Raw genomic sequence first — 10,449 nt, forward strand, 5'->3', positions numbered from 1 at the left:
GGCGACGCTCGCCCAGTCCTCTTGTTGCTCTTGGCCTCGCCGCCGCCGCCGCAGCGGCCGCGGCCGCCGCGCCCGCGCCGCCCGCGGCTTGTGCCCAGCCTGACCGCGCTCGGCATGCGCTCGTAGATAGTGTCCTTGAAGGCGGAGTGGAGGAGCGCCTCGAAGTTGACGCACGGCGCGTAGCGGCAGCGAGCGGCGGTCTTGCACGGGAGGGCGGTCTGGTTGAAGGCCGGGCAGAAGCCGATCCCGTCGCGCGCCGCCATCGCCTTGGCCTTGCCCGCCGCGCGCGCGACCTCGACCTTGTTGTCGACGATGAGGCTCTCGAAGGTCTTCTTCTTGGCGACGTTCGCCGCTGCGGCGCGCCTCTCCTTGAGCGCCTGCGCGGCGCACTGCGCGTCGTGGATGATGTCGGCGTTGGTCAACCCAAATGCGCGGCAGGAGGGGCAGAGTTTGTTGCCGAGGACCTTGACGCACCCGACGTCGAGGCGGAGGGGTCCGCCGACATCGCCGCTCGCGTAGACGTTGGGCAGGACCGGGAGGTTGCAGACGAGGTTCTCGTTCTTCACCTTGAAGAGGATCGAGCCGTCCTTCTCGTCCGACTTCGTGCCCAGGAAGGAGTGGTATCCCTCCTGGATGGAGACCATGTTGCCGAAGTGCTTCTCCAAGAGGGGGGCGAAGTGCTCGATCTGGGCCGCGGTGTCGATGGCGCCGCGCGTGCGTATGGCGAGGAGGCCGTCTGAGTCCGTGGTCGCCTGGGTCTCGCGCGCCTCCGCCTGCTTGCCCCACACGGTGGCGTCGAGAGCGGCGAAGGTGATGGTGATGTTGTCTGGCGCTGGGAGCTGTAGGACGCCACCGCCGGTGTACTGCTCGAGGAAGGCGCGTGCCTCGCTCTCGCCGCTGAAGGCGACGCAGATGGCGCGCGACGTGCCGATGATGGGCACGCTGATCGCGCTTGCCTGCTGCGCCTCGCCGCCTGGTGTCTTCTTGATCAATTGGCGCACCTCGGTGACGAGCGCCGTCTTGTTCTGGATGTCCGGGATGTGCGAGCCGTCGCGCGCCGCGAGCGCGACGTGCAGCAGGCGCTTCGTGCCGCGGTCGGTGCCGGCGGCCGCCGCAGCGGCCATCTGTGCAGCGTCCACCATAATGGTGTCGCCTTCTTTGGCGTCGTCGTCGTTGACGCGCGCGCTCGCGAGCTCGCCGTCGAGGCGGCGCTTCACGCCGAGTCTCTGGCCATCATCGGCCTCTTGCGCGCCGTCGCGGCCGCGCGCCGCGCCCTCGGCAGCGGCAGCGTTGAGCACCGGCGGCGGCAGGCCGGCCGAAGCGAGCGCCATTCAAGTGAAGCGCCGTTCAAAGGTCGCTTGCGAGTAGCGGCGGGTGGTGCCTTTTTCGGCAATTTTTTGGTTTCCCACAGCAGTGATGAGGCAAGGGAGCCCCAACCAGTGGAGGCACGTTGGTTGAGACGCGGCGGCCGATCTGACGCGACCAGGTTTTGTTGTTGATGATCACCAGCGGCCGCGCCAGTGACAGGAGCCGCTGTACATCGCCACTCATTGCCGCCGTTACCGCTTTTCTGCTCCTCTTGACGGTGGCAAGCCATTATGGCGCATCCGCTCTCACTGAAAGGGCGACATTTTTGCCTCAGCCGGACGGCCACCTCCTCTTTCAGACGCAGGACGTCGACCGCATCGCCATTCGATGGGAGGACTGCGGCGTCGACAGCATGGCGGTGTCTCGAGCGGTGCGCGATGCGGCGTGGGCGACGGAGGATCCTTTGGACGACGAGGTCCCGCCGCAGCGGTACGCGGGACGCGTGGTGGACGTCGCAGTGCTGCACACTGTCCGTCAAGCCGAGATTACCGTGATCACCCGAGAGTGGCCGTGATGGGCACAGCTGCACGCTGGCCCACCCTCACCTTCTCCCCCCTGCCTCACCTCACCTTCCCTCGCCCCGCCTTGCCGCAGGCGACGGGAGCGGCGGTCGACCCTCCGCTGACCCTGCCGCTCGGCTACAACATGAGCGTCGTGCTCACGATCGACCTGCCCGCCGGCGCGCCCAACGCGACCTACTTTGAGGAGCAGACCATCGGCTTCCCCTTCTCTGCGACCGGCTCGAGCTGCGAGCCCGGCGTGGCCACGCTTCCGATGGGCGCGGGAGGGACTTGGGGCGCCGGCTTCCACTGCCCTCTGCCGCCGGGTCGGCATCAGTCAGTGGTGACGGTGGTGACGCCGCGCGAGCTGCCGATCCCATGGTACATCGACATCTCGGCACTCGAGGCTGGCCTCTCCATCTCGACAGAGAGATGGGTAGACACAGCAGTGGTGAGAGCCGCGGCTGGGACACCGGCGCGGTATGGGTGGACGCAAAAGCGGAGGGGACGGTCACACAGGAGCACAAGTTGTTCCACGGACCTCGACGGCAAGGCGCGCGCGGCACCCTCTTCACGCGGCCCGCCTGCGGACAGGTGGGCTTCTCCACGTCTACCTTCGGGCCTTCCGGTGCGCCCCTCTACTGCCTTCGCCAGATGTTTTCGTACGTCCGCCGGCCACCCTCACCCAACCCGCCGCCGCCGCCGCCGCCTCCTCCTCCTCCGCCGCCGCCGCCTCTGCCGCCGCCTCTGCCGCCTCCGCCGCCTCCGCCGCCGCCTCCTCCACCGCCGCCGCCGCCGCTTCCGCATGATTCATATGGCGACTCGTATTCGGACAAGTGACTCCCTTCATACGTAGAGAAACAGCGCACAAGTAGGTTCAGTCGGTCTTGGCAAGACCAGGGTGATACATGCATCTCGAGGAGGGCGGAGTGTCGTGTGCCCCCCCCCCCCCCCGGTCTTTGCGCCTTGCCTTTCTTACTGTACTCACATGCGCGCCAGTCCCGTGCCCCCAGTCGAAGACTGGAGATTGGTGACTAGAGCGCCCAATCTGCTATCTCACCGCGCCTGCGCCGCTGAAACCTGAATTCTACTCAGGTCGCTCTCAGCTCAGACTTCCATCCACTGACTCAAGCGTGGATGTCAGGACCCGCAAGCAACGATAGCGACTGCGCCTGGCCCCATGGGCCGTCCATGCGAGAGTTCGTCGGTGTATAATGTTTACGACCTTGACTCCCTTGACCTGTATGTGGAGGGGTATGTGGGGAATGTGTGGGGTATACCAGGGTAGGCTCCTTGGCTCCACCCCACTGTGATCGGAACTGGGCGACACGGCAGGACCCCCGTGCCGCCCATATCAGCGCTCCCAGCGGCGCCACCAGGGCCATGGGGGTGTAGGGGCTTCGGGTGACTACGAAACATGTAATATTTAGACACCAACCCGACCTCGTACCCTCAGACATAGCCCAAAATCGCTCCGCGGGACGGGCCGGCACGGAAGACGCCTCTCACTCGCCGACAACGCGAAGCGTGAGGCACGTGCACGGCTGTTCGAGCGCCTTTTCCATCCGATCGCGTAGCTCGGTTGGGTCCCAGTCGAACTCGGGCCTCTCGCCGCTGCAGCAGTCGTGGCCCCGGTCGAAGAAGGCGAAGCGCTGGTGGTCGCACACGTCCTTCTCCTCGTCCGGCTCGGTGGGCGGGCGCCACCCGGCGCCGTACGCCGTCTCGACCATCATCCACCAGCCCTGGTAGAGCCGCTCCGCGCAGAGCGCGGCGAGCCGGAAGTTGTATTCGGCGAGCGAATGAGCCACCTCGGCCGAGCGGGTCCGATCGAACCACAGCCTGGTTTGCATGAAGGCCGTGGTGTCGACGGACTCGGATCGGCTTTTCATCTCCCACATCTTGTTTTCGAGGTCCTCCACCTGCTTCTCGCTCGCGGACGCGGCTTATGAGGAACTCGGTCGCGAGAGGGTCGCGGGGCGGGCGGCTGCTGCTCCCGCCGCTCGCCACGACCCGATCCACGAACCCCTTCACCTCGTGGTTCCCGATCACGCTAGGGGGGGAGCGGGTCGGCGCAGCGGGCGGAACTAGCGCTGGGGTGCTCGCCGCCGGGAGGAAGCCTGGGTACACGGCGCCGCGCCGCTCCACCACGTCGATGACGCGCTCCATGACCGCCGCCACCTGGCGATCCTCGTCGGCCTTGCGAGCCGCCCGCGCCTCTGCCTGTAGGCCGGCCGCATCAGCCGTCCTCAGCGCTCGCAGCCTAGTGACGACTCGCGCGCCGGCGCTCTCCGCCTCGTCACGCAGCAGCAGCGGCGCGCCAATCATGTCGCACAGGAGCATCGCCATCGCCTTTTTTCTCGATATCTTCTGCGACTGCAGGAAGGTGATGTTCCGCTCGACGGCAAACACCGCCTCGATGGCATCCTCAGCGCACAGCATCATCTCGTAGGTGACCTCTGCGGCTATCTGCGGAAGCCCAGAGGGGCCACCCCGACCGCGATTGCCGAAGATGACGATTTCGGCCCGCATAAAGAGCTCTCGGCGGGTCAGAGCCAGAGCCGCCAGGCGAGCAGTCCCATAAGCGTCCAGGGAGAGGCCAGCTGTCTGCAAGCTGCTCGGCGCCGGGCGGCGCTCGGCCTAAAGGTGGACGCCTGACGCCCAGACGAAGCCATCGGGCTCACAGCGCAGCTCAGCCATCGCCCGTACGGGTCCATCGCCTTGAGTATCCGGATCATCCCCATCGGACGTCGAGCTGCCGAAATAAATTCCCGAATCCCCGTTCGAGAGCAGTGGGGCGGAGCCTACCCTGACCTTTAGGGGCGAGCTTCTGTGTCTTGAAGAGGGACTTTGGTCTCTGCCTTCTTTCCGTTCGAGAGCCACTGCCCAGAGCCTTTGCGCCGCCGCTGCGTTGATGGTGCGGTCTCCACAATCGGCTTCCTGGACATGGCAGCCGCGGCTGGCACGAGCGCGGCCGCTCACTGCTTCCTGCTTGAGAAATGAGGACTCGGGCGGCGAGAATCAGGTGGAGGCGCTCCAACGACGCGCGCTCCGGCCTCCCGGCTGGCCGGAATGACTGACGGTGGCCGGCTGAGCGTCTAGCGACGCTCGGTGGTGCGAGATTTGGGCGCCTCAACGAGACTCGAGAGGGTACTCCGTACGGTACTGTAGTAGGGAAACAAAGAAAGAAACTAGACAGAGAGGGTATGACATGGCAAGCCACTCTCAAGCGCTGCATGCACATGTACACATGTGCACGTGCATGTGCATGTTGTGCAAGCCTGCATCCATGTTTCCAAAAAGGAACGACCCCAGCACTTTGCGTTTCCGGAAATTTCCAGGGAAACTAGAGGGTGTCTCCGGCTACGCCTACGGGACGTGGCCCCCTTCGGCTGAGGGCTGACAAGCTGCCGAGCCCAAATCACTGTGAGAGTCGTGATTTCTTGTGTTTTTTGTGCTCCATTCTGGCAACTCTCGAGTTTCCCTCCCTGTGAGTCTGAGAGCTGGGGCAAAATCTGAGGCGAAACCGAGGAAACGGCAGAATACCGGGGTTTTCCCAGGTATACCAGGTGTGTATTCTTTTTGCTTGGGCGGAACTCATGCCGGGGTAGGTAGCTGGCCCTCCCGTCGGGTTTTCCCCTCTCTTCACGCTGGAATTTTTGCACAGCAGAAAAAGAAAATTTTCGCGCAAATCACAATGCCAACCCTCCCCAAGTGGGTGATCTGGTGCTTGTAGGGCTTGAGAGTGGCCTGCCATGTCAAAGGAAGGACTGTGGTTGCAGGAGAGTACCACCAACCATCACTTTAGTTGGTATAGTACCTCACCTTCACCCATCCAGTGATTTCTTTTTTCGTTTCCCATAAGTAGGGTAGGTAGGTAGGTAGGTAGGTAGGGGCAGGGCAGGGGCCGGCCAGGTGAAGAGAGGGAAAAACCCGACCATCCGGCCCGCTGGGTGCGCTTCTTAGCTCCCCGGCCCTGGGTGTGATTTGACAACCCGAAAGAAAGAAAGAAAAACACACGGCCCAAGGGAGGGATGGGAGAACGGCACGCCGCCACCACACAGGGATTTTAAGGAGAGGAGGGTGTGATGCGCTAGCCGTCGCCCACCCTGGGGGGTCTGCCTCCTCGTATCTCTTTTCGCAGTCTCTCGCCGCTTCTCGCTGCAACCTTCATGCCACCTCGCGGCTGTCCCACTCTCGTCGTTCTCTCCCTTGTCACTTCCTCCTCTGTCGCGTCGTTCTCTTCTGCCTCGTCCTGCGACGCCGCCGCCTGCCGGTCCCTTGTTCTCGCGGCTTCTTTCGCCTCTCGGCGCAACTCCGTCCTCCTTGCGGCGTATCCTGGCCCCTCGAGTCTATCGAGCTCCCCTCGCGCAAGGACCACATTTCTGACTCCCACTCCGATCATTTGCCTCCAAGTCATGTTGTTGCTCAGGTCCACTCTCTCTTCGAACACTCGTGCCTCTACGGATGATGCCGGCGCTGGGGTCCCCTTCGGATGCATCGTGACATCTGACAACTGAATTTCCACTGGTTCGTCCTCCTCTGAGTCATCTTCCCCGTCCTCCTTCCGCTCGGCTCTTCGCTCGGTACGTTCGGTGTGGCTCACCCTCCATGCCGTGAACAGGCGCTTTATCCACCCTATATTCTTCTCTCGTTCCTCTGCCCGTGCCTTGGTCTTGTCGTTGTTTCGCACCCATGTCTGTATGGCAATCGAGGCTGCCTTCCCCACTACCTGTAGTTCACTCGTCACCTCTCCCGCGAGCTCCCTTCTCTTTCTTTCGGGTATGGAGTCCGTGAGTGCGGGTAGCGTGCAGGCAATCACGGGTGCTATTTTGTCGTACTCCTCTTCGGCGAGCGCCCCAAATCTAGACCCTTTCGCCTTTAAGGAGGCTGCCCTCGCTCGTCTCAGGAATGTGGCGGTGTCTTTTGAGTCCGGCGCCTCCCGTTCAACTCTTGCTGTCGCCCTCGCTGTGTGTTTGTCGAGCTTCCGCATGAAGTGACGCGCCTCTTCCTTATTTCCAGCGCAGCTGCCGCTCAGTATATGCGCCAACGACGCCTGTGGTGGCTCACTGTCTTCTTGTTTCCAGTCGTCCCAGTCTTTCAGTTCCCCGCGTCTCCTCCTTGCCTCGCGCGCCTCTTTTGTGGCCTCATCCCTAGCCGCCTTGCACGCTCTGCATCCCCAGAACGCACTTCTCGTGGCGGGGCCCCTCATTCCCCGTTTCTTTTCCCCCTCTAGAATACGCCTGTGGTGTGCCCCATGTGGCACCCCGACCTGTTGTCTCACCCTGGCCCCCAAGATCGTTTTGGTCGTCACATTGTGATCCCCGACGTCCCGTTGTCCTTGTTGTGATTTGACAACCCGTGAGCAGAAGGAATACTTTTCGGCAGTTGACAAGTTGTGTATATGCCGCGATCCTTCTCGCGCTCCCGCAGCCCGCCGTCGCGCGGCCGCTCGCGCAGCCGCAGCCGCGGCCGCGGTGGCGGCGGCGGTGGCGGCGGCGGCGGCGGCAGCGGCCCGTTTGGCGGCGGCAACAACTTTGGCCGCAACGAGGACGCCAAGCTGTACGTCGGCTCGATGCCAAACCACGCGACCGAAGATGAGATCCGGGCGGCCTTCTCCAAGTTCGGCACCGTGACGGACTGCTTCATGCCAAAGGACCGCGAGACGGGCGAGCCGCGCGGATTCGCCTTTGTCACGTTTGAAGAGACGCGGGACGCGGACGACGCGATGGCGGCGCTGGACGGTAAAGACTTCATGGGCCGCACTTTGCGCATCAACAAGCCCCGCCCCCGCGGCAGCGACAGTGGCTACGGCGGCGGGGGCGGAGGAGGAGGGTACGGCGGCGGGCGGGACGATCGGCGCGGCGGCGGCGGCGGCGGCGGCGGCGGCGGCGGCGGCGGCTCATACGGCGGCTTGGCAGTGTGTTAAGCGGCGGTCTGAATGGCGCCTCCTCACGCGGGACAGCTGTGAGCAGGCGGCTCGTCGGGCGGCTCGTACGGCGGTCGCCCTTCGGGCCCGTCGTACCTCGGAGGCCGCGACTATGGCTGCGCGCCCTAGATGGACACATAGTAAACAGTCTGTCGAACGGGGCACCGACATGAGGGGGGCGGCCGCAAGGGCAGAGGGGTGGCCACACCGGAGCACGACACACGCCCTCGTCCGACCCACCCTCGCGTGCTGTGAATCGCGTGTCGTCACGACGCGTGGGTGTGAACCGCCGCAAGCCCTCGCCTGCCGTGGCAGTATGACTACCCCTAACCCTAACCCATTCCTAGGCCGCAAGCCCTCGTCTGACCGGCCGCAGTACGACCGCGTCACCGGCGACCGCATCAACTAGCGCCGCGGGCGGGCGCAGGGAGGGGCCGCGGCGGCGGTGGAGGTTCGAGGACATCGTTGGAATGCCGCACAACGCGATCGAGCAGTAGAACCGCCACCGCCGCCGTCTGCCACCGCTACCGCAACGCCGTAGCGCATGTCCATTGGTCTGAGGTGGGACTCTCTCTGGCCCGTCTGCGGATGTCTGGTACACCCTCCGGACTCTCCTTCTCCCTCGCCCCCCCCCCCCCCCCCCAGGTGATCTGGTCGCCACGCCAGTCGGCGTGGGTGGCCAGCCTGGCGCCCGAGGGGCGAGAGGGCATTTTCTTGGCGCTGCTGTCGCTCAAGGGCCTCATTACCACCATCCCGAGCAATGCCTTCAACGGGCGAGGAGACCTCCTGTGGTTGAGGCTGTGAATAGAGCACTGTTCACACTCTGCATGCGGCAAACAGGCTGCTCAACGCGGCCTTCAACCCAAATTGCGAGGCGCCGCGAAGAGCTAGGCCTTGGCGAGACATCGTCAGCTGCAGGCTCGGCTCTCATGCCGAGGCTTGCGTTCAGGTTTGCCGCGACAAGCTGGGCCATTTTTGCGACACGCCTTCGGCAGTCGACAACCACGCCACATGCGTGTCGCCGAAGATCGTCTGTGCCGGGCGCGGCTTTAGCCCAGCGCTCACCGCCGCCAACCTGTCGAGCTTGCACTGCCCGGCGAGCTGTCGGGAGTGCACCGGCTGGAAGGGCATAGCCACGCCTCACGTGACCTGACGGCCCCTTAGACGGCATCGACACCCGCCGAATTGAGTAGGCGAGCCGCGTCTTATGTGGCTCGTGGTGCTGCTGACTTCCGTGTCGAGCCCGCTGATGGTGGCATGCACGCTGCCCTATCTGCGCGGCGTGCCTCGGGCGGTGGGCGCGGGGCGGCGCAATTCGGGGCGACGTCCACCAGATCTGAATAAATAAAAGGAACAGTTCAAGTAGAGAGAGCGGATACCCCCAAAAAGGAGCTGTAATGCTAGCTGCACACGGTCTCTACTTAAATCTCTCGCGTCACCACACACAGAGATAGAAGATGCCGGTGAGGACGAAGCAGAAACTAGCGCAGACGAGAGCAGGGCAGAGCCGGGGACTGGGGAGCCGGAGCAGACGGCATCGGCCGCCGAGGGAACGTTGGGAAGAGGCACGAGGAGGGCGGCGACCTCGACCGACTATGGAGGACCCGTCGCCAGACGACGCAGGGCAGAAGACGGTGAGGCGGAGCAGACGCGCAGGGCGAGACGAGGGAGGGAGCAGGACTTTGCGGAGATCAGCAGGAGGATGTACGAAGAGATTAGGAGCAGCAGGGACCCGAGGGACCATGTGGAAGACGGCTAGTGCTAGTCCCCCATCGGGAGGACGACCCCGGCTAGTCGCCGACCACACCCACAAAGAACCCTAAAGATCGCAAGGGCGGGGGCCTGTTCCTTTTTACCCATCTCACAGGCTAGTTCCATTTCACTCTGACACGCTAATCTTGAAAACGTCCAACGGAGCTCCGTGTTGCTCCCAGCGCCCTCCCCCGCGCTTCCTGCGGCCCTAGCCGATGGTACTAGCATGGGAGGTCATCTGGCTACCGCGAGAGCGACCCAACTCGTCGACATCGTCCGATGATGGTGCCTCAAAGTCAGCCTTCGGAGGCTATCGCGGGGTCGAGCCGGCAGTAGCCGTGACATGTGGTTCCACCACCCCTCGTATGCTTTGCCTCTGACCGCCACCGTTCCCAGGCTGCCAAATGGGATGGAAAGGAAGGCTCGGCGAGCGTATAGAAGCGTGCTCGACCTCGTCGTGGCAACCTGCACGGCAGCGCTGGTAGGCGCGATGAGCGTCGTGCCACCTGACCCGAGACGGGTCGCAGGCGTCGTACCGAGCGTGTCGAGACCGTGTCCTGATGTGATCTGCACGGGTGAGTCACGTCGGCGTCAAAGGAGCGACGTGCGACCTGTCAGAGCTTGATCTCCGATCTCAGCGGCGTCGAGTCGTCTCCGGCGCGCGACAAAGGTACATCCCCAGGACGCGCAGAGGCAGCTGTGATCGGTGATCAAGCTCTGACAGGTCGCACGTCGCTCCTTTGACGCCGACGTGACTCACCCGTGCAGATCACATCAGGACACGGTCTCGACACGCTCGGTATGATGCCTGCGACCTGTCTCGGGTCAGGTGGCATGATGCTCATCGCGCCTACCAGCGCTGCTGTGCAGGTTGCCATGATGAGGTCGAGCACGCTTCTATAT

The 10,449-nt window shown here is 64.0% G+C and overlaps 3 protein-coding genes across 3 annotated transcripts in view; 2 read left to right on the top strand and 1 right to left on the bottom strand.

Moving 5' to 3' along the window:
- EMIHUDRAFT_230553 (hypothetical protein) overlaps positions 1 to 1,331 on the bottom strand; it is a gene marked incomplete at both ends in the record, with an annotated part of 2,017 nt that extends 686 nt beyond the window's left edge. Inside the window, 2 exons of the mRNA XM_005784977.1 lie at positions 105 to 1,226; positions 1,299 to 1,331. Coding sequence (XP_005785034.1) covers positions 105 to 1,226; positions 1,299 to 1,331 — 1,155 coding nt within the window. The remainder of the gene's footprint in view (positions 1 to 104; positions 1,227 to 1,298) is intronic.
- Positions 1,332 to 1,426: 95 nt separating this feature from the next.
- Positions 1,427 to 2,854, top strand: EMIHUDRAFT_441833 (hypothetical protein). The gene is made up of 2 exons (XM_005784978.1): positions 1,427 to 1,837; positions 1,963 to 2,854. The coding sequence occupies exons 1-2, from the start codon at positions 1,499 to 1,501 to the stop codon at positions 2,722 to 2,724; spliced, it is 1,101 nt and encodes a 366-aa protein (XP_005785035.1). The 5' UTR covers positions 1,427 to 1,498; the 3' UTR covers positions 2,725 to 2,854.
- A 4,571-nt stretch (positions 2,855 to 7,425) lies between these two features.
- Positions 7,426 to 7,674, top strand: EMIHUDRAFT_54399 (RNA-binding protein; the record flags this gene model as incomplete). Its single annotated transcript, XM_005784979.1, has 1 exon — positions 7,426 to 7,674. A coding segment is annotated over one exon (249 nt), but the record flags the coding sequence as incomplete, so codon positions are not given.
- Between the last annotated feature and the right edge of the window lie 2,775 nt (positions 7,675 to 10,449).

This window comes from Emiliania huxleyi (assembly GCF_000372725.1).
Source record: "Emiliania huxleyi CCMP1516 chromosome Unknown EMIHUscaffold_165, whole genome shotgun sequence".
Lineage (NCBI taxonomy): Eukaryota > Haptophyta > Isochrysidales > Noelaerhabdaceae > Emiliania > Emiliania huxleyi.

Bases quoted from the DNA above. Each gene is read 5' to 3' on its own strand.
- EMIHUDRAFT_441833 (XM_005784978.1), top strand. From the start codon at position 1,499: ATGATCACCAGCGGCCGCGCCAGTGACAGGAGCCGCTGTACATCGCCA. The intron at 1,838-1,962 runs GTCCGTCAAGCC...GCCTTGCCGCAG, and splicing joins ACGTCGCAGTGCTGCACACT to GCGACGGGAGCGGCGGTCGA.